The sequence below is a fragment of the Perissodus microlepis genome, chromosome 16 (genome assembly GCF_051167445.1).
Source record: "Perissodus microlepis isolate ML-2025 ecotype Zambia chromosome 16, ASM5116744v1, whole genome shotgun sequence".
Lineage (NCBI taxonomy): Eukaryota > Metazoa > Chordata > Actinopteri > Cichliformes > Cichlidae > Perissodus > Perissodus microlepis.
Window position 1 is genome coordinate 22102103 of NC_140476.1, and position 23038 is coordinate 22125140.

Sequence of the window (23038 nt, forward strand, 5' to 3'; positions counted from 1 at the left end):
TTATAGTTATACTCTGTCGAAGAGCAATCGCGTCAGGTAAGCTGTTCCAGCGGTTCCTGGTTTTAGTTAGCGAGGTAGCCAACATTGTGTATCTCTGGCTAACACGTTATGACAAGCCTTTTACCTTTTTGTGTCCAGCTAGCATTAACTTGTTAACTTGTAGTTGCTATTGGCTAGCAGAGTGCAGCTATGTCACGACGAGCTGACTCCTGCGGTGACTAGCTCGGATTGAACCCCCGCTGTTAGCTTTAACTATGAACGAGATAATGTGTCGCGATGAGCCTGATGTAGCTTAGTCTCACCCCTTTCCGCTAACCATGCCTATGAGTCTAACCCCGGCAAAGGGTTGGAATCGAAGGCCAAAGAGGCTGCATCCCGCCCGTGCCTCACATCACGAAGTGCAATCATCTCGGGCAGGGACCCTCATCCAATGTGCATCATTTGTATGGGTGCCAAGCATGCTCAGGATTCACTGGCAGACCCTCAGGGATGCCCACACTGTGCGTTGATGCAGGAGAAAGTCCTGGGAAGGAGGCTGAGAGTAACGAACAGTCAAGACTCCTGCCTGTTGGCCGCTACTGCTACAGGTGATATGCGTCATCTGCGAGCCTCCATGAGCTGGGTGGACATGATGGAAAGAGAGTCCCTGCTCATGCCCCCATCGTTCGAGAACCTCCTTGATCAAAATGTGGGTGAGCCAGGTGGAGAGGACACGGAAGGTGATGCCAACTCTAACCTCCTTGACCTAGAGGACATGGATGAGGAGGAGGATGACTCCACCTTCCCCCCAAGCAGTCCAGGCCACCAAGTTGGGCCAAAGTTGCACCCTCAGAGGACAGTAACTTGTACGAGGTCTTGAAATGGACTGCTACCAAGCTAGGTATCCCATGGCGAGACGCCCAGGATGCTGAAGGGGCAGAACACGACCTGCATGATGGCAAGAGGCTCCCACCAGCATTGCCGCCATCCAAGCAGCTTCTGCCAGCAGTCCTGGCCTACATGAAAGAAATGAGCCGCTATTGGTCAAGCCCAAGGGTCAGGTCATAGGGTTAAAAGCAAGCTTCCGACCAAGGGCTGCTCTAAGCTTGAGATCCAGGGAATGGGTGTACTGGGGCTGACCGAACCCCAGTTCCCAGGCGGTGGAGCCTTCAGTTGCATATCACCTTCACCCCAACCGCAGGGCAATCTCAGCTTCTTTCAGCATTTCTTTGCCCAGTAAGATGGATCGCCTCACGGCATCTATTTATCAAAGGATGTACAAATATGCTGCACAGCCAGCATGCTCGTATGCAGTATGGTTAATGCAGTCACTCTACTGTCAGCATATTAGGCAGAAATTCTGGAAGACATGGGCCATCAGCTGGACTCGGGTTCCCCAAACCCAGCCCTGTGGAATAAAATCTGCGTGGTTAATGATCTCATCCTTCGCTCTTCCAGGGGAGCAGTCCAAGGTTGTGGTGTGTAATGGGCCTTGCAGTCTTGGGTGAGAGAGCCTTGTGGCTACACCTCTCAGGCTTAGGTTATGCTCTGAAGGCTGAGGTCATGGGTGCAGCCTATGACGTGACCAAGGGTCTTTTTGGATCAGCCCTGGAGAAAATAAGCAAGACCTGTAGAAAGGAAGAGCAAGAAGCAGGTGCCAAGAGCTGGCTTTGTGGCAGCAGCATGTAGACAGAGTGGGGCCAGAATGCAGAGAGGAGTGGGAGGCCTGCAGTCTACCCACCAGGTCAAAGTAGAGAATCAAAGAACTTGGGGCAAGCATTCTTTTGCAGCAGCTGCCGTCACATCCCAGAGAGGGGAGAAAGAAACGGTCAGCCTAGCACACCGGCAACTTTCTGTGTCACCCCTCTCTTCTCCCCCAACGAGAAGGAAGGTGTTGGAAGGAGGTAACCAAATCACTCCATGGTTTGGGAACTCCAGAAGTTTCCAGTTCACCAGGAGCACTCTCGGACTCCCCTCCTCCAGTTCAGGGTGGACAAATGGTGCAGTGTCACCAAGCACTCCTAAATAATCATGTAAATGTTGTGCTTTCTTACTTGTCAGTTACTGCCTTTAGGTGGGACTGAATGTCTATAAGACAGCAACGTTCAGGCATTTGTAATTGTTCAGCGGCCACTATCTCTATATTTGGTCATCAGTCTGCAAAGGCACTATATATTTTTGTACAATAAGAATTTACACCTCTACTCTGCACACTGCATCAGAACACTTATCTTTTCAGATCTGCTGTGTTTAGAGTGCAATATATGATTTTCCATTTATATTATATCCATACTTAACCTTTTTGGAGCCTTTTATATTGCTAGGCCGGATAATGGTCACACATTGAATTTTAGGTGTTAAAAACATTTCCATGTAAACAACTAAATAGAAATTGTGACAAAGAGCCACTAAAAAGGTTTTTGGAGTAATTTTCAGTGGTTATTTGGATGTGAAATACCTGGTAGACAAGTTATTAACTTTATGAGAAAACCTTTTATTCAGGTACAGAGCCACTATTAAGGTTACAGCAAACACTTTTATTCAAGTACCATTTCTTGTCAAAATGGCTGTAAAAAAGATCAGTTGCAGTATGTGAGAGCTCACGTTTACAGAAGAAAGATCAAGTGTACATTTGTAAAGAATAAATGAATAAGACCTATTTAGGCTTTAGGGAAACTTGACCAGAACAGAGCTGTTGTTTAGTTAGTATATCCCCGCCAGTGTCAAAGCCTTCCAGTAATCAGTGTATTCACATATTATCTTTTAGTGTTAAAAATCGTTTTGCTCTTTTCTTTTGACATATGCCAATTTAAAAAAAAAAAAAAAAAAGGATTGTGCAAAGGTCCTGAATTAACCCTTGGAAACAGCCATTTATTAAAAAAGTGGAAGTGTCCATGGAAATACATTGTGCAAGGCTCTTAATTTTTTTAAGCAGTCTTCAGGAATAGTTCTCCTGGCTTCTTGAAAGAAAGTCAAAGCTCTTCTTTGGATTTTGGCTGCCTTTTATCTGTTCTCTGTTTAAATATTTCGGTCACGTTATTGATAACTTCACGTAGCAAAAGTTATTTATATTTAATTCACTGCTTCATTGTGTTTTTTAAATTTACATGAATGACAGTTTTACTACCAGTTTCAATACTACTAACGTTATTGTTTATATTACTCAATTATTAAAAAGCTGTAGTGCTCAGGTGAGGACACACGATGGCGTAAGAGGGCGCGTGAAGCTATTTTTAAAGCGCAGAAGAAGAAGCGGCATCCGGGGGCGTTTTGTCCGCTGACAGTCCGCCATGCTCAGTCTTCTGCAGCACTGTGGTCGCAACTTACTGACAGCTAGGACCCTCCAGACCGTGAGCAGCAGTTATTATTCAGCGCAGATGGGCAAACGCGTGGCTGTGGTGCTGGCGGGCTGCGGCGTCTATGACGGCAGCGAGATCCACGAGGCCTCCGCTGTTTTGGTCCATCTGAGCAGAGGGGGGGCGACTGTAAGTGTGACACGCTGATTTTATCTGCCGCTACCCCTGGAGTGAACACCACATCAGAAATGGTCATTAGCTTCCAGTTTGTCCGCTTACACTGCTCCGTGCTGGGCAGTTTCTACGATTTTTGCACTTTTTATTTGCAGTCCGACCCGTGAGCGTCCTTTGACCTCTACCTGTTAACCAGACTGCGCACAGTGACACGAACAGCCTCGCAGAATGTTTTGTGCAAACTGCTGAATAATAAACGACTGAAATGCACCGAAGTATTTAAAGTTCCTTAACCTCAACAGTTATCTGCCCCCCCCAAAAAACACCCAATTCTTAGTAAAGCTTATCTGGTCCGCCATGTTTATTTATTTTTTTGTTTTTACCAGTAAGTATGGTGTGCTATTATTTGTGTAGTAAATGTTTCAAGCTGTCGTGGGTCTTTTAGAGTAATTGCTGAGGGAAAATGCTGCACTCTGCTGAACAAACTGTGTCCTGACATAACAAGATTTCTGCTGCTGACACCATCATTTTCTCCATTATTCCCAGAGAAATGAAGTTTTCATATTTGACAAATGCACCAGTACTGATATGTTTTATAGCCGGTAACAGCCATGACTGGATCAGCAGGAAGGATGCCTTATCTGAGTTTAATGGGTTGTTTCTTATAAGGCAACTTTTTCATTATCTGGACTTTTGAAAGGATCCCTGAGGCAGCCAATTTGATCAGTATATGGTCCTGTCTGAGCTGCTGATGGGTAGCTTCATTGAAATGTGAAGGCCTGTGTACTTTCAGCAGCTCTCTGTACTGGCCTTAAAGGAATGGTTTGTAAAAGTCCTGAAAACGGGCCCAGAGAGCGTGATAGTGTGTCCTTTTTCTTACCAGCAGTGCAAACCTCTAAATGGCCAAGTGACTTTTCCAAGCCTTTCAACTCTACCTATGTGTGCAGTTAAATCTTTTTATAAGTGTTGCAGTTTTGGCTGGAGCACTCTGAGGAAATTACTTCAAAAACTTATCACAATAACTTAGAGCCTCTGAGTGGAAGCATCCACCTGGTGTCTATACAGCGCTCTGCATGTAGAGGTGCAAGCTGACCATGATGGGATTTTAATTTTATTTATGTTTTAATGAGACTTCTTTTAGTTTTGAGGCTTGAGGCGTTTCTTCATTTCTGTTAGTAATATAACCAATCGTAACCCTCCAGCTGGACTAATCAGTCACCAAAGCAACTGGTCAGGCATATCTCATAACAGAAATTTTTTTCTTGCCTATTAAAAGGTTTGGTGCTCTTCAAAGAGCCACCAGTAACAGAAAAGCACACATACTTCAGGTAACCCTTTATAAGACATGCATTGAAACACTTTCTTCCCTCGTGTGTTAGGACTTCTGTTTAGTAATACTAAGTGGTTACAACTATTAATATCACTATATTATTGTTATTACTACTTTCATTGGTGTAAGAGAATTTCTCAATTATGCAACATATGTCTTATTACTGCACATTACAAGTTGCTACCTTGTTACAAATTGCACTCCTTAGAGTCCATACCTCATATTTACCTTTCATATTTAAGGACCTAGCTAACCCCTCATAACAACAATGGTAGATAAATGTTTAAAAACAGAGCTGCCTTCATCCCGTGAAAGATTTCTCTTTTTTCCTCAAGGACAGAAATGACAGTTGGGACTGGAAATTTTCTCAAATTCCTCTTACAAAGTTTAATTTTTCAGGAATTGACATGGAATGACCCAGACACATGTCTCAAGCTTACAAGAGTAGTTACCAGTCAAAGGTCCACTATGAGTCAGGGAAAGTGTTGCGAAATGCAGATATTCTTAGGTTTTGAAATGCTGCTCTGACAGAAGTTCTGTTGAGTTAGCTTCAAGAATTGTGATGTTAACAATCATCATTAGTTGCCTGGTGTGCTTTTTTTTTTGTTTTTTTGTATTTGAACTCGTCTTTGCTGCTTTTATCACCTCCAGGTGAACATGTTCGCACCCAATATTGACCAGATGCATGTGGTAGATCACCTGAAAGGTGCGCCTTCTCAGGAAAAGAGGAATGTGCTGGTGGAGAGTGCAAGGCTGGCCCGTGGAAACATCCAGGATCTGTCTAAGCTCAGCGTGAAAGAGCACGACGCTGTTATTTTCCCAGGTTTGTGTTCATATGTATTTCGCTGGTACAATCGAAGCCTACAGAAAAAAGATGTTGGGAAGGTCTGAGTAAGGTCGAAACTGAAGTTTGTATTTCTGGCTTATGTACATCCAGACATTAATCTCACCTCTTCCTCATTTTTGGTGTTTTACAGGCGGCTTTGGAGCTGCGAAGAATCTCTGTACGTGGGCAGTGCAGGGCAAGGACTGCTCTGTAAATGACGAGGTCAAGGCTGCTCTGCAGGCGTTCCACAGCGAAGGCAAACCCATCGGCCTCTGCTGCATCTCACCTGTGCTGGCTGCCAAAGTGATCCCCGGGTGCGAGGTCACCGTCGGCATCGAAAAGGACGACAAGTGAGATACAACATGGACTTCCTTGTTTGCGTTCTAAGTTTGGACTTTTAAATGTTGCAATTGTTGTGTGCAAACAGTTGTTTCCAGAGACTACCACGTGCTGGGCGTGGGCTTGTTTACAGCCAGTCTGCCTGTCCTGTTGCACAATTTCTTCCTGTTTCCATGACAAATTAATTTGATTACAGTGTTAGATTAAAAAAAAAAGGACTTAGGAGAGGATCCGTCTTTGTCAGACTGGTGGCTGACTGACACTTGGACCAATTGATCGGTTGACAGATGTCAAAGCCAACAATCAGTTGAGATCATGATTTTGTTTACAGGCAAAATAATATTATAAAATTATTTTAAAAAATTAACAGAATAGAAGAAAAAATGTACCATGTAAACATTTAATCTGGCTGATGTCTTCTTGCAAGTGTGCTTTTACATAAATGTGGCTGATACCAGTAACCAATGCGTGTTTCAGTGGATATCTGATTTGGATGCTAGTTATTTTTCCACTTTGTGCTGGGTAAACAAAGGTCTTTCTTATAAAATATTGGCTGTTTTGAGTGATTTAGCTCTTCAACACACAGTCTTTGACCGTGTCTACATGCCTAAATGTTGCTGTAATGTGATTGGCAGATTAGATATTAGGTAGTTAATCAGTGAGACCCACTGGTGCACTGTGCAGGATGCTAAATATTTGATTGACAGGACAATCACTGGTGTGTTTGTGTAAATAGGAAGCAAAAACTGTTGGGTTCTTTCCATGTTAAGGTGGAAAGTCCCTCTGTAAGTGCAGTTTGCAGGCATAATTGATGCATCTCCAAAACATATAAATATAAATTTCCAGTTGTTAAAAGCAAAACCTCAAATGTTCCTAAGATGTTTGCAGAAATCGGCTTTGAGCAGCAAAACATTAAGTAGTGCCTCTTCTCCCCCACCTCTCAGGTATCCAGACACCGCTGACACTGCAGCGGCCATCAACCAGCTGGGCTGCAAGCACGTGAGCAAGGGCGTCGGCGAGAGCCACTTGGACGAAAAGAACAAGCTGGTCACCACCTGTGCCTTCATGTGCAACGCTCCGATCCACGAGATATTTGACGGAATAGGATCGATGGTGCACGGCGTCCTGAAACTCGCCTGAGTGTAATCAGTAGAAGGTCGAAACAAGAAAAAGACTGGTGCAAGCTGTGCGGTAGATGTCTGCTGAGCTGGTTGCAGAATGGTGTTGAAGTGATTAAAAGCACTAAAAGATAATCTAGAGTAGCAGAACTGAGCTCCTTGTGAGCTGCATTTTTGAGTTTGCGTGTCAGTTTTACTGCTGCTGTTGTGGCTCCGCCCCACATCTGTCACATTTTAGAGAATCAGCTGCAGGTGAGGATAATGTTCTCAGAAACAAATAAATAAATAAACGAATACAAGGAAAAAGGTTCAGTTTATTTCTGACCACAGAAGAGAAACAAGTATGTACAACATATTTACACGGTTATTATTTAATTCGTACTTTCTTGAAAAGATTACAAAGCTTCATATAAAGATATGAGTGTGCAATTATAAAATCCTCATTCTGTCAAGGCGCTCTTGATTACTTGTCATTCTCAGATATGAACCCAATATTGAGCAATCTGCCACCCTTTCAATGTTTCCTATAACATCAATGACCCCCTCCACTCCCTCTGTGCACAGCACAGACGAAGCATTCACACGGAACTTATCCACCAGGTGCTTCAGAGTCAGCGGCTTCCTCCAGTGGCCGTAGAAAGTGTCACATCTGGCTGTGTAGCTCGGCCCCTGGTGCGTCGCTATCTCGACCTCGCAGTACATCTTGTCAAAACTGGGCAGGTTATCTTCCGGCGTCTCCAAGCTGACTTTGCCCAGGAGCTCCTTCAGAGCGGATCGGCCGATATGAGCGTCGCCGAAAGACGCCACGGTCACCTTGTTATCCAGCAGTGCGGTGCAGGCGTTGAACTGGAACGAGTGCCTGGCTTGGTGCTCTGTGGCAGGTAACGGGCAGTTAACGTACTTGGATGGAGGCACCCGAAGTGTGACATGCCGGATTTGGCTGAGGTCAAATTTGCCGACTGCGTTTTGGAGCTTTTCCCGGGCTGCCAGAGCTGCATCGACAACCCAGTGCATCCCGAGGTGAGCGGGGATGCGTTTGAATGCCACGTCCTGATCTTCCAGAATCCATTTATATGCTCTCACAGCAGAATCCGCCATAGCAGAGGGACTGTAGTCTTTGTAGTAAACACCAAGCCCTCCGTCCAAATCCAGTATGGCTGGATTTCCCTTCAGTCCTATCTGGGCCAGCCGAGCGGCCTCTAGGCCTCTCCGAGCAGCGTTTCCGATGTGGAGAGGTTTGGTCTGTGTGGCAGCGTTGGCTAAAGGCGCCCCGGCAGAGGAGGCTGCTATGGCAAGAGCATGAATGCACTGTTCAGGGGACAGACCGAGGAGCTTAGCCGAGGCTGCAGCGCTGCCCATCACTCCAACAACACTGGGAGGGTGGAATCTGAAAAGCAAAACAACAAGATTTACTCAAGCCTGACATAGTGATTCTGATTAACTGAAATCACTGCTTCATTAATCAAACAGTTCATATGTATTTTAATGATCAGTTTAGTCATTTTTAAAGGAGGTTTTTGCGATTTCTCCTTATAAGGTATTTTCATGTGAGCACAAACCAGAACCCAGTCACCACATCCACCTCTAAAACCCAAAATGAAACCAAAACTGTTTTCTTGGCTTGACAGCACTAGGTACTGGTGAATCAAATGCTCTAGTCTTTCTAATCTAAATGAGCTGGAGAATAAATTTATTCCAGAGCTGAAAATATTTCCAAAATTGATACCTTTCAGGGATGTTGTAGGCTTCTTTGGAGAACCTCATCAGTCTGCCCTGAACTTCAATGCCAACATTGAAGGCTAGCAGGAGATCTAGACCAGAGGGCTGGCTGCGAAGTGTCTCTGCCAGGGCCAGCAGTGCAGGTAGGACGGCGCCCGAGGGATGAGTCGCAGGGTGCCAAGTGTCGTCAAAGTCCATGGAGTGAACCTAATAGACAGTCAGGCGAAGACGTGATCAGGGATCGAAGCAGAGCTGGATCAGAATTCCTGTTTTCTGCAGATTTTTGCTTTTGTAGAAATCCAAACTTACAGCGATGCCATTAACAAATGCAGCGTAATGAGGAGGCAGAATTATATCTGATTGACCCCAAACGCTGCTCCTTTCCCGCGATGTGAACAACTGGAGGCACATTAATATGAGTATAAATGACATATCAAAAATAACTAGCAGCAGAAAGAAGATTATAATCACAAACCGGACTATTAAAGAAGTGCAAGACTTGACTAGATAATCAGTCATCAACATGTCATGGAAAACAACTTAATAATTTGTCAAGATTGCAATCAGGGCACAAATGAAGCGAGTTAGTTAGCAGGACCGATCATTTGTAAAGGAAATCCACCAATGAGCAGAAGAGTATTTTAATTTCAGCTGCACAAACAACCTCTGATGAGCCCATATAAAGATTTTTATGTGATCACTGACAATAGATACAGAGTACTCATGTATTACTAGTTACTGTGTAGAATTAAATGAGCATCTTCTACATCTACCCACATCATAAGCAAATATTTGTCAGCAGTTGTTTTCGCAGTTATAGGGTAAATGCAGTTCACTGTACCTGACTGTACTTCAGAGCCTTATTGAAGACAGCTGTTCTGGTTCCTAATAGTCCGACGCCGAGGGTGTCCAGCATCATCCTTTTGCTCCTGTTAATCACACCATCTGTCAGCTGTGAGGTGTTGAGGGCATGGATCCCAGCTCCAAAGCTCTCTGTGATACCCTGAAAAACATTCCACGGGGTAGTCAGTTCAAATCAGACTTCTCCAGAGAAGGTGCAGCTTATTGTGGCTATAATCAAGTTAAGATGCTAAGCTATACTGCAGGTCACCAAAAGCCAAAAATACTTTCCAAAAGGTGCCTTTATTATAGCAACCAACAGTACCTTGCGAAGCATTGTTCAGTCTTGACAAGCTCTTCAAGTGACTAAACATCCAAGCATAGCTGGCTTTTATAATTACTCTGTCTGAGGGCTGGACTGCCAAATTTCCAAAGTGGCTAAAAACCCACTAGGATGAGAAGTGGGAACTTTTGCAATGACTCAATGCTGTCTTTTCATTTATGCTGGTTGCCAGTGCACTGGGGAGTCTGCACACAACAAAATCTTGTGACAGCTGATTTTGAAATTGAAAACATATTAAATCTGTGTTTTAGTAGGCACACATGATTCAATCACACGACTTAAAATAAAATGTTGCCCCTAAAACTGTAAGACTGCTAAACTCGATCCCACAGTAACTATATACATCCTCCATATGCGATTTTCTTCTGTCCAATTCAGTCTCCTGCTCCTCTGGACACACACCCTTATGTACACTTTATAACTCCCAATGTAAATAACTTGTGCAAGTGCACTGATCTACTGCTCAGACTCATCTTATCAGCCCTCAGATATATGCATTACATATACATAAACTCATGTTCAGTCCAAACATGCAATATGTTTATTCTTGTGTCCAATCTTACAATTCAATTCAATTTTATTTGTACAGTGCCAAATCACAACAACAGCCACCTCAAGGCGCTTTATAATGTAAGGTAGACGCTACAATAATAGATACAGGGAAAAACCCAACAATCGTGGGTTATATATTTATAGATGCATGTGTGTGTGTGTATATGCAGATATATACTGTATGTGAATATGTAGTTGTGGAAATGTGCCATCTTTCATAATGGTGGCCAGTAATGGAAATTCATTGATGTGCAAGGGGAAGTTTATAAATGCAGAAATGAAATAGGTGAAAATCACATGATAAAGAGTTTTTCATTTTCAGCCGCTGATTATTGAACCAAAAGCTGTGGCTTAAGTTTTATTGTTACCAGTCGCTCACAACTGCAAACCCCAAATCTCCATCTGGTCCAGTTTGCATATAAACGTGGGCTTATTAATGATTATCACTGATTGTTATTTGTTTTCTGGGTAAAATCTGATGGTAAACCAAAGTCTTTGAAGAAGTGAAAGTGAAACAAATTCATCCATTTCATGTAAAAATGAGGAAAACGTAGTTGTGTTTCTCTCTTTTCAAAAAGATTCGTTTACATGGAAGGGCTTAATTATGTAATTTGGTGGATCACTCTCCCTGAGACAGGAGGTCCACATGACTGTGACTCTAATGTTCCATGCTTTCACAAAATGGTGCAACTTTGAAACTTCCTAAATGTCACCGATGGCCAAAATATCCCACAGCACACACTCAAGAAAATCACCACCAGCAATATCATAAAAGAAGCAAAGCAAATATTGCACTGGATGATTATTAAATGTGTTTCTGGCATATTTTTGCTTGTAAGTGACTTAATGAAAACTTTACTTTGTAGACAGAAAGTCTGTCATTTCATTACTATAGTTTAAGTTTAAGATTTGTAATAAGTTAGGGGTTATATTAATGTTTTATGCATCTATCTTGCATGTCACATTGTGCAATGTGACTGATTTCTTATGTATATGGCAAGAATTTTAGACACTACTTCCTCTATTGTAGCTTAAATGTTTTTTTTTTTATAGTGTTTGCCCATGATTGATGTCTGGATTTGTGTTCACTGACTGCTCTGCCTTCATGTAATTCTTGGAACTGTGTAAACAGCCTGCCATGTCTGATTCTCCTAAGAGGTTGAAAATGAATGTGCCTTGTGTTGTTTTATGTCTGGCCCCCGAGACTGGCTCAGGTTTAGTATAACATGCTCCTGCACAACAATAAGCTGGTTCTCTGCCTAGATTACACTAGAATTAAAGCTATCACTCCTTCTGTTTGGTTTTTCTCATTTTCTCATTTTGTTTAGAAAGTATAGTTAGGTAGCACAGGTTTGAATTTATTCTTTTAAAAAGGAATAGTTTTACTCAATTAATAAATTATACCCATCAAAACCTTTTATCTCTGACTCAACCCTCCGCACCTGGATCATTCATGTTACGTTCTTCCCCCTTCGGCTTGGGCTGCTCGGGTCATAGCACCACTTTAGAACCACTTTGTGAAAGAATAAAGTATGAAGTGGGATAATAGTAGACCTGCATTGAAGGAATATGATGCAGTGCTGAAAACACTGCTTAAGAACTGTTGTTTGAAAGGACTAGTTACAGTAATTCTTTCCTTCTTTAAATGGCTGTTAGAGAGCTCTCTCTCTGTGTGTGTGTGTGTGTGTGTAAGTTACTAATTAGCATTTAGAATTAGGTTAGGATGGTTAGACCTTAAAATGTAAAAAAAAGTGATACAGTTTGTGTAATTTTGCTTCTGTACACCACAGTGGATTTTAAATCAGCATGTGATTACAGTGCAGACTTTCAGCTTAAATTAAAGTGGTGAAATAAAAGGACTGTATTAACTGTTTAGGAATTATAGCCATTTTTATACTTGGTTCCCCATTTTCAAAGGTTCAAAAGTGACTGGACATTTAAACATTTTTCTTTTTTGTCCACAACAAACTAAGACGTGGTGCTGATTTCAAGTGTTGACCTTTTTTGGGTATCTTGGAATGCTTGGTGTGAGGTAAATACAACTGAAGGAGGCCATTGTTAGGCTGAAAAATCAACCAATAACACAACAAAATAAGACAATAAAAAAAGGAAGGCTCTAGTGAGCTCAGAAACGTGAAACAGCGTGGAACACAACAGAAGACAAAGGATGTGGATGATCACAGAATTCTTTCCCTGGTTAACAAAAACACCTTCAAAACATTTGGCCAAGTCACGAACACTCTTGTGGAGGTAGATTTCATGTAGGGATCGACTGCACAAAATGTTCATCCAAGTGTTAACAAAGTTCCTTACATGTAAAATTATGCTAGCTTGCCCAATTAATTTAGATCCTCTGAAAATAAATGTGTATAAAAATGGCCATAATTTCTAAACACTTAATGTAACACTTTTGCGAAACCTCTTGAATTAAAGCTGAAAGTATACACTTCAATCACATCTTAATTATTAGATTTAAAATCCACTGTGATGAGGTACAGTGACAAAACTCACTAACAAAATGTTATGGCCCTAACTGTAATTAATGTGTGAGCATGCGCTGAATGCTGGCTGCATTTCCATTAGAAATGCAATGGGTGTCACTATTTCCATATTTTCCAAACATCTTTTTAAGGGAATAACTTGGACCAGTTTCATAGTCTCTGGTTTGTGTGTGATCCTAATGGATTTGCATTCATTTGGAGAGAAAAAAAAACACCCACACATGCTGTAATTTTATCACATCGGTATTTGCGCTACAAGGTCAGGAGGAAGGTGACGTTTCTGGTGGATACATAGATTCTCTCTCTCTGTGGATGAGGAGGGAGAGCAGCATTGGCACTCTTCACAGTCATTCAATAGTTAAATGTTAATTCAGCAGTCACCTCCCGGTACGCACGCACGCAGTAAGCCCAAGCTTCATAAACGAGCTGCTGCCGCTGTGGTGTCTCAGTGTTTCCACTGATTCCACATCAGTGAAGCAGCTCAGAGAAGATGGCACTGGCAGACACAGAGCGCGGAGTGTCCAGCTGCGGGGATTCGGGCGCCCAGTTTTCCGAGATCATCGAGCTGAATGTCGGCGGACAGGTTTATGTCACCAGACACAAAACTCTGATCGCCGTCCCAGACTCACTCTTGTGGAACATGTTCAGCAAGAAGTCACCCAAGGAGTTGGCGAGAGACAGCAAAGGGCGCTTCTTCTTGGACAGGGATGGGTTCTTGTTCCGCTACATCCTCGACTATCTCCGAGACCTCAACTTGGTCCTCCCGGACTACTTCCCCGAGAAAAGTCGGCTGCAGAGGGAGGCTGACTTTTTCCAGCTTCGGGACCTCGCAAAGCGCCTCAATCCCCGGGTGAGTAAAGAGAATTCAATCAGTGAGGAGATCAGCCAGAGCGACACAGAAGACGGCGGGCAGCAGTGCGGCTCCTCCGGCGGCTTGGAGACTTTACGCACCATGTCTGTCAGCGGAGCCATGCGCTCCCCGTCTCTGGATTCTAGAAAGTCCGGCTACATCACGATAGGATACCGCGGCTCGTACACTATTGGCAGAGACATCCAAACCGATGCCAAGTTCAGGAGAGTGGCGCGCATCACAGTTTGCGGTAAGACCTCTCTGGCCAAAGAAGTGTTTGGGGACACGCTGAATGAGAGCAGAGACCCGGACAGGCCCCCTGAGAGATACACATCCCGGTACTATCTCAAGTATAATTTTCTAGAGCAGGCATTTGACAAGCTGACAGAAGCGGGATTCCACATGGTGGCCTGCAGCTCCACAGGCACCTGTGCCTACACCAGCAACGATCCCAATGAGGACAAAATTTGGACAAGCTACACTGAATACGTTTTCTGTCGGGAATAACCAACACCATTCGCGCCACGTCCGTGTAAATATGCCTACATTTCACACCACAGAGGAATGTCTTCGAAGACTAGTGCAGTTTCTGTGCTGATTGGTGACTTTTGTTAAGGAGTGACTGTACCATATTGCTCCATTATTGCCAGAAATTAGTCACAAAATGCTCCCTCACCCCCCAAAAAATTATTTTACACACAAGATTTTGTTAAGATGGCTTGAAAAGATGAAGCTGTTCTGAGGTTCAAAGTGAGCAAAACTCAAAGCACTGCAAACATCATCTCCATCTCATAGAACTGCATGTCAATGTTTCAGTCATGTCTGACTCAGTGCTGTGTGAATTGAGTGGCATCCAGGAACAGACCAGCAGCAATTAGTATTCAGTGTCATTGTGACTTCTAGGCTTGCTCGAGCACTTGTTTGGCCAAGTTTTGTATTATCTAATAGGCTCTTATAGCAGTTCTATCACTGACACGGTTGTACTTGTATGTGAAGTGTTGGTAGAGTTGTATTTGTTATAAACTTACTCATTACAAATAAAGTCTTCTAACTCTGTTATTCTCAGCCATTTGCCAGTCATCCTACCTTCCTTTTAATGTCTGCACAAAGATTACACAACAACAAAAATACTGGCATTCACCTCTCTCCAACCTTTTAAACCATCCTCAGTGGGGGAATCAAAGAGTCAGCCTCAAAGAGAGATGCCCTACACAGAAATCTCACCCCGTTGTGGCAGTGGAGCCGCCAGCTCGACAAAATTTGTCACACAGTTTTAACCCAGAAGCGACGTGTTACAGAGTAGTGTCTCTGCTTGTCATTGCACTCACGCATGACTTACAAAATCCTGACTCTGAACTTTCCTTGCCTCCCACTTATTGTATCACATTTGCAAACTGCCCTTATAAGGTGCTATGTGCTTCCCAGTAACCTTTGCCCTGTTATACCCCCCCCCCAAAAAAACAAAAAACAAACAAGATCCACATCTGAAGAGACAAGCCTTTAAATACTGCAGGAGTATCCTTTTTTCCCTCCTACCTATCCATTTTGGTACACAATTTCATCAGCATGCAGCGTCTATGCAAATAGTGCAGCTGTGCACACATGATGTCATTATCATTTCAAGTGTAAATAATGAAAGGGTCCAGCTGCACACAAATAGGAGGGTTCAGTCCGCCAGGGACTGTGGATGAATGGAGATTCGATTGGTGTACCTCGGCTGTGGGGGACGGATTTTTTTTTTTGACTGGCCAGCGTACAGCCAGTCCTGGATTATACGTTTCATTCAAAACAGACATGTAAAAAAAGTCCCCACATTCAAGGCCACGGGTGGGATTATAGGAAATCGGGGGCTTACAGAGTCACAGTCTCTGTAGGGGTCCGGGACATCCACCCAAAGGGAACATCTTTGCTAAATGCATCACTCTGCTTCAATTTGGTTCAAGAATGTTGGAGAAAGGTTCTTTTCATAAGGATGACAATTTAGACATTACTGTTTGTATATAAATGGTTCATAATAAATGCACTCTAAAAGATAATTACGCAGACAGGCTTTTCCATTTATGTAATTTTGTCTTTTCTTGTGTCACATCAGGAAAGGAACAGGTGACAAAAACAAAGATGGCTCATGCAGGCTTTCTCTTGTGGCTCGCTGAGATACTGAACCAAGAGGTCATTTTTGTTATTAGCAATACCTCAACCTTTCCTACCGTAAGATATCTTGAGCACTTTAACTAAGTTAGCTTTACCTTTGCATGCACACCAGCTCACAGCTAAACTGGAAATTTTTGCGAATAAGCATGTGCATCCACCCCCAGAGTCTAAAAATACACTCCAGATATAACAAAGTGACACCGTCTTAAATTCAGACCTGGCAAGTTAATCTGAAAAGAACAAATTCATTAAAAGAGAAGAAAAGATGGTGATATTATCAGAGCTCATAAGCAATGTTTATAGTGATGTTTGTTTGGCTGATACCAGTTTAGCTGCCCAATATTGTATGTCTCCTAAGTTAAGCCTGAGAGCCAAGTGATAGATACTTTACTTTGAACCATTTGTTATGAGTTATTCAACAAAGAAATCAGTGTAAATTAGGGAGAAATGATGCTGCACTCACACAGAGGACAAAGACATTAGGGAAAGATAAAGTCTCTCTTCCTAGGCTCAGTTAAGAAAAGAAAAAAGAAAGGAAAAATATGTGTGTGTTTGGGTGTGTGGAGCCAGAACGGAAACCGAGTCAGAAAAGAGCCATTAGCCCAGTGGAGACTAGTGAAGAAACGCTTCCATTTCAATTAATATTGTACAATCCTGTTCAGAAGGATAACTTTTCACATGTTATCACCCTTGAGAGGAAATTATGCCAGACCAGGAGTTTTTGAGGAGCAGTGTCCTACAGAACACGATAGCAGCTTTGCAACCCAGGCTCATTTTTAACACTGTCCATACTGCACGAAATCCAATCATATCTGTTGATTATTTACAGCTGGATGAACAGACGAGGGACGAGGCAGCCTGAATGAATGTGTGACATACCACAGCAATAACAGCTGCAGTTACTGGGACAAATTTTCACACACAATGTTATATAAGTTACTACTGTGACTAAGATATTGTTACACAGCTGCATAAATGTAAATTATTTGGCAAAAAAAGAATAATTTTTGTTTAAAATAATTTAGTTCAATCCTGGAATACAAAGAAGTCTCGGAAATCTAGGATGAAATGGTCAGGGCACACGAAAGATGTCTCATAAGATATGACCGCATTATCTGATACTAGTTATAAACATTCGTGTGCTTTGAATTTGAATAAAGCTCACGCGGACCCTCGCACGGGTGAGTTCTGACTAATAAACAAATCTTGGAAAAGAGGTCAAGAGCTTATATTGAATTTCTTTCATGTTGTTTTTTCTCATTTTTTCTGGGAAGTTGAAACACACCACACGCTAATAACTGCTCTGAAGTTGGGAAACACCCTGGATCAGTCAGCCATTCGTCATGGAGCTCTGCATAAAAACAATGATGGATTCACACCTACATTTACACACGGTGCAGCGCGAGCAATTTAGAGACTCCACAACACTTGCATGCCCATGGGCCGTGGGTGGAAACCCACTCGGACATGTGCGGCAAACGATGTTATTCACTGCTACGCCAATCATTCAAGCTGTTGCAGCATGTGCACACCCAGCCCCACTCTGCACTTTGATACATTTTAGACAGAGAGCATAATTTTGCAATTCCCGAGAGAGGGCTCTTAGCTGCAATTTGAATTAAATGATAAGAAATCACAAAAGAGAGTCTTTTAGGACAGTTTTCACTAGTCTCCACTGTAATACAATACCCTATGCTGCTTTAGATTCTGGTAATGCTTCATTCAGGCTAGAGACAAAGTCATTTTAGTATTTTGTTACAAATTTTTAAAGGGTCATTATTAAACACAGAAGTCAGAAATCTAAAAGCGTTGCTCTGACTGTACTTTTCTTATTACCTCTAAATACAAGAGAGAAAAGTGAAGAAACAACAGAAGGGGATGAAGACAATGATTCTACTTGGTGCTGCACTGGGGCAATAAATAAAGGCATGATGAGAACAATATGCAGTACTGTATGATGTATGAGATGGTAAACATGAATGACAGATACTGAGGAGGACACGTCCCATGAATGCGCTACCTTTCAGCGATGTCAAAATGAAATAAATGGGCCTTCAGGTTTTTCCCTGTGAGTGATGAGTGGATAACAGAGAACGAAGAAGGAAGGTCAGAGATTGAGTCAGGTGGCAGGTCAGCCACAGAGATATATGACTTTGGATTGTCAGAGATCATTAGTGCTCTTTCCTTTCTAACACACTTTCTTGTTATATTTGCTGTTCTCTCTCCGTTCAGCTTCCTGATGTGAACCTCAGCAGATTACTTGCATCTCCCCGGGACGCCTCCTCAATCGCTTTAGATCAAAGTCGGTTTCATTAGCACATCACAAACCTAACTCTGGACAACGGGCTTCATTATTCTAATTCAGCAAAACATTTTAAACTTGACTTCACAACAGGGGGATACGGATCCGTCGGGGCTCACAGGAGGATAGCGCTCCCTGCTATGTGAAATCATAACAGTGTAGCGTTTCACAAGGCTTTTGGAGAACTCAAGAGAAAGGGAAAAATCCACAAGTGAGTGCAGAAATAGATGATTAATTAAAAGCACTAGCAGCTTTCTTTTTAACCAGAGCTTCTGAAGTCCACTTAAATGCTGCAGTGCTTTTTTTCTGCAGTGAAAGAAGAAGCTTTTTTCTTCCCATAAAAATGAAACATTTAATTTTACTCAGTGTCTTTTCTACTGAGCACAAACAGAAAATAGAGGCATTCAAAATCTGCATGAGTAACAAAATAGAAATCTAAATGCGTGCGTCTTGTTTACATAGACACTCACAGTCAAGGCTCTTTTCTTCCTTGCAATTTTGTATTCATTGGACAGCTGAGGCTGACAGGAAATGAGGAGAGGGAGAGGAGATACGAGTCCTAACAAAGGTCCTTGGTTAAATCTGACAGGGAATATTGTAGTTATCTGACTGGCACCTCAAACACCTGGTCACCATGCCCTGCAAATACAGTAATGGATATATAATAGTCAGTCCAACCTTAATCAGTTAATGACTGAATAAAGAAAAAGAATGCTCGGTAGGAATGATCCAACTTTAATCTACCTTTTAGTCACAGAATACGATGTGATTGGGCATGAATTCTTTTGCTCATTTGGTTTAATTACATTACACTGGCCTAATTCAATTACCATTTGGAGCCACTTGTTTGATAGCAAATTAATTGAATCTGCAATTATTTGAATAAATAACAGGTCAGATGATTTGTGATGGTAAAGGTCGTACTAGGATCAGTTCAGCACAAGGCGACCAACATCAACTGACCAGTACAGCCTCTTCCAAAAAACTGCAAGCAGAGTGCCTTAAAATATTTGGGCTTTATGAAACACAAAAAAAAACGTCATTCTCTGGATGAAAGCACATGTCGCTCAAAGCTCTGTGTGTATTGTACAGTACTAATGGTGCCTTCAAAGCAGTACAACTTAGGAGGGGGTTGAACAACACAACAACACAGGCCGTCTCGTCATCCACCTGTGTGGAGGTTGGATGTTCTCTGTGGGTTTTTGTGGGTTCTCTCAGTGTACTCCGGCCTTCTCCCACTCTCTAAAAACATGCATGTGCTTGGTTAGCTGGCAATTCCAAATTTCCTTTGGTGTGAATGTGAGCATGAATGGTTATCTGTTGCTCTTTGCCAGCCCTATGACAGACTGTTGACCTGTTCAGGGTGTATCACAAGTCTTTCCCCTATTACAGCTGGGATAGGCTCCAGCCCCCTATAACAACCCCGAATGGATAAGTGGAAGAAAGTGGATGGATAGATGATTGGATATTGTTGTTTTTACCATTTTACAATAAATCTGACTTCAAATGATTTGGCCCTCATAGCGTGGAGCTTTTATTTACATTTTAAACAGCATCTCAGGGGAGGTATTGTGAAGAAAACATCACACCCTGTGGATTTTAAATGAGAAAAGGGGCCATAGCTAAAGGATTGAATGCCATAGTAGCGAATGACTCATTGGTGGGATCTTTTTTGCCATTATGAGAACAACAGTAGCAAAAATTATAAAACTATAAAGGCAGTAATATTAGATTACTGAGAGCAATATGGATTATTTATTTGTTCCATGTGCGTACTTGTGTTCATAGACACTAAATACCCAAATTACAAACTGAAAACTAACTAATGCTAACCTTGAAATAATGCACCTGCCGCTGGAGCCACTGCTGTCGTTGTTACAACCAAAGCAACTCACCTCACATCTCACATTTAGAAGATCATGTCTCTGGCAGTGTGCAGAATTGCTAACGCGCGTCGCAGTCTTATTTCAGCTCTTTTTAGATTTCTGATCATTTCTGATCAGCAGTCTTCAGACTAATATAATGTGTCCCAATCACCTGAGCTGAGATGTTGCGCCGTTCATTCGCTTGGCCATTAAACCTCCCATCTTTCACCGCAGCTGAGTTCTTTTGAAAATTACAGTCATCAAATAGAAATGCTTTTTCCACAGCTGCTGTGCACTTCTGTAAAATCTTTCTTACTTACCGGGGACCGCTCGTCTCACGGTGAAGCCTTTCATTCCAGTTTTCTCTGCATTCCTACGATTATTAAAATCAGATGCCCTTTTAAACTGGCTATGCCGAGTATAAGTGTGGCCCAGATGAAAGACGAGCAATATGAAAGCTTCACTGTGATATTTTTGATTGTGGTGACAAAACATGTAACCAGTAGTTATCTGTAAGAGCAGCTTACAGCTGGGCGTTTTAATGGTCTTGCAACCAAAGAGTACACAGGACAAAATTCTCGCCGTGCCAGAAATTTAGGATGATGACCTCACAATGTGGTATTATGGTGGTTAGTAAGAAGAAGACTGTGTTCAATCAAACCCAGAGTCTTTGCATGTGTTCTCCTTGCCTGCATGGGTTTTTCCCAGGTTGCTCTAGATTCCTCCCAGAGTTTAAAGACATGCACATTAGGTTAAGAGGTGATTCTTCATGAACTGTTTGGTCTGTGTTTGTCTGTTTCTCTGCGATTGACTGGTGACTTGTTTAAGGTGCATCCTGTGACAACTGGGACACACTCCAGTCCTCTGAGCAGGAAAAACAGTTACGTAAATGAATAGTGACTATTTCTGTTTTAATGTTTTGAGAACAAGCAGAAAGCCGTGTCACATCTGCATTTTCATCTGTGTCTGTCCTATGTCTTTAAGGTGTCCAGGTGACAACTTGTGTATAGATTTTATTACCGTCCATGTCACTCTGGCTAGAATCGATCACAAGTCAAGAACCAGATTTGTTTAACATGTGCTTGAAAAAACAAAAAAATGTTTCAAACTAATCTGCATGGACGTTCTATTAAACCAAAAGGACCTGAAGGACAATGTCATCTGCGACTTTCAAAAAGGAAAAGAATATGGCAAAAACCCCACATCCTGCATTGCCTTACTCTCCAGAAGATATCTGGCTAAATGCACTCAGGTTATCTTAACCAGTGGTTTGACTGATTACCCTATGTCTAATAACAAACCAGTATGATGGCACAGGGCACACATTTTCTTTTCATATTGCAGTTGTTATTTTGTCAAAGAACAAAAAAAAAGTAGTGCATGTTTTTTTTGGTCTAACCCCACATTGCCTTATGTAAGTGACTGTGAGTCTATATCAGTGCCATCACAGCCCACTGATTTCTTGCCCTTAAATGATTATTCCACATCAATAATTTCCTTCTCATCTCCACATCTTATAAGAGTTCATTACATTTTTCTATTTGGCATCCAGGAAAGTCCTCCCCTTCAGTCACTGCAGTTTCTCTGGCCAAACCAGGACCAACACTGACAAGGAATTCATTAAAACAATTTTCAATATCTTTTGTTTTGTATCAGGAAATTATTGGGAAAGTATAGTTTTTTTGTCTTGCATGAATTTTGTTAGATTCGCTGTAGTAAGCCATTTCACAATTTCTCACCATGTTAGTTGGTTTGTTGTTATATTTCTTACAAGATTGCTCTGCTTCTTTTTCTATTCTTCAGTTTTTTTCTTACATGCATTTTTGAGTGCCTTAGTCAGTCATGGTTTCTTAACAGAGTTGTATTTTATTGTTTTTCCTCACCCGTGGATAGCCTCTGTTACAGTGTTATTATATGCAAAAAGCTTCTGTGTGCTTCATACAGAATATATATCATCTACATCTAGATTTTACTCCAATCATACCATCCTCATTAATGTATTTTGTATTTTGTTTTGAATTTTATTTTTATTTACTTGTTCAAAAATCTATCTATCTATCTATCTATCTATCTATCTATCTATCTATCTATCTATCTATCTATCTATCTATCTATCTATCTATCTATCTATCTATCTATCTATCTATCTATCTATCTATCTATCTATCTATCTATCTATCTATCTATCTATCGTCTCTTGAAATGATCCGATCAGTGCAACACTGGAACAGATCCAAATGAAAGAGATGGAGGTTAATAGGCCAAACAAAATGTTTATGATGCAAAGAAATAATAGTAATAAAAAAAATGTTGCCCTGAAAGACCCAAACGCTTGCTTGAATGATTATGTTTCTGGTGTTATTATATCTCCACTCAGGAGAGTGCAGCAGGAGACACAGTGGAGGAATTGCAGCCACATCTCATAGTCGACGATTCATTAGCTGTTACCGTCTTGCAGTCATGTTGCACAGAAAAGCACGCAATACACTTGCAAGAGTGCTGAAATCTTAATCTATACGCACCTTTAAGCAAGTAAGGTGTCTGCTCAGTTGTAGAAGCTTTTCATATTTCAAAATAAAACCTCAATAATAATAAAGACACATTACTCACTTCTATCAGGATCATTGAATGCTTTAGAAAAAGCTAGCTTGTAGACCTTGAGTTAATCTTTTTAATCAAACTACACCAAATTCAAAAGCGGAAGTTCAACATTGAAATATTAAATCACCAGACGTTTTTTTTGTTTTGTGTTTTTGCACAGTGAAGCATGATATACTATATATTTTTATATTTTCAACTCTGTGTTTATATTTTGTATTTTTTGATGTATAGAAATTTCAAATAATGCATGTT

General features: G+C 41.7%; 3 protein-coding genes across 3 annotated transcripts; 2 read left to right on the top strand and 1 right to left on the bottom strand.

The window, feature by feature from the left end:
- Positions 1-3220: 3220 nt before the first annotated feature.
- On the top strand, positions 3221-7368 carry LOC146370902 (glutamine amidotransferase-like class 1 domain-containing protein 3, mitochondrial). The gene is made up of 4 exons (XM_084908498.1): positions 3221-3464; positions 5431-5602; positions 5757-5955; positions 6889-7368. Exons 1-4 carry the CDS (start codon positions 3270-3272, stop codon positions 7082-7084), a joined length of 762 nt encoding a protein of 253 aa, XP_084764624.1. The 5' UTR covers positions 3221-3269; the 3' UTR covers positions 7085-7368.
- A 114-nt stretch (positions 7369-7482) lies between these two features.
- acod1 (aconitate decarboxylase 1) lies at positions 7483-9997 on the bottom strand. Its single transcript, XM_084908497.1, has 5 exons — positions 9947-9997; positions 9623-9784; positions 9091-9180; positions 8789-8988; positions 7483-8449 (listed from the first exon to the last, which is right to left on the bottom strand). The coding sequence occupies exons 1-5, from the start codon at positions 9956-9958 to the stop codon at positions 7492-7494; spliced, it is 1422 nt and encodes a 473-aa protein (XP_084764623.1). The 5' UTR covers positions 9959-9997; the 3' UTR covers positions 7483-7491.
- A 3285-nt stretch (positions 9998-13282) lies between these two features.
- Positions 13283-14932, top strand: kctd12.1 (potassium channel tetramerisation domain containing 12.1). Its single transcript, XM_084908695.1, has one exon. The coding sequence runs from the start codon at positions 13508-13510 to the stop codon at positions 14372-14374; it is 867 nt and encodes a 288-aa protein (XP_084764821.1). The 5' UTR covers positions 13283-13507; the 3' UTR covers positions 14375-14932.
- Positions 14933-23038: the final 8106 nt, after the last annotated feature.

Bases quoted from the DNA above. Each gene is read 5' to 3' on its own strand.
- LOC146370902 (XM_084908498.1), top strand. From the start codon at position 3,270: ATGCTCAGTCTTCTGCAGCACTGTGGTCGCAACTTACTGACAGCTAGG. The intron at 3,465-5,430 runs GTAAGTGTGACA...TATCACCTCCAG, and splicing joins TGAGCAGAGGGGGGGCGACT to GTGAACATGTTCGCACCCAA. The intron at 5,956-6,888 runs GTGAGATACAAC...CCCACCTCTCAG, and splicing joins GGCATCGAAAAGGACGACAA to GTATCCAGACACCGCTGACA.
- acod1 (XM_084908497.1), bottom strand. The intron at 9,181-9,622 runs GTACAGTGAACT...ATGTGCCTCCAG, and splicing joins AGGCTCTGAAGTACAGTCAG to TTGTTCACATCGCGGGAAAG. The intron at 8,450-8,788 runs GTATCAATTTTG...TTTGCTTTTCAG, and splicing joins GCCTACAACATCCCTGAAAG to ATTCCACCCTCCCAGTGTTG.
- kctd12.1 (XM_084908695.1), top strand. From the start codon at position 13,508: ATGGCACTGGCAGACACAGAGCGCGGAGTGTCCAGCTGCGGGGATTCG.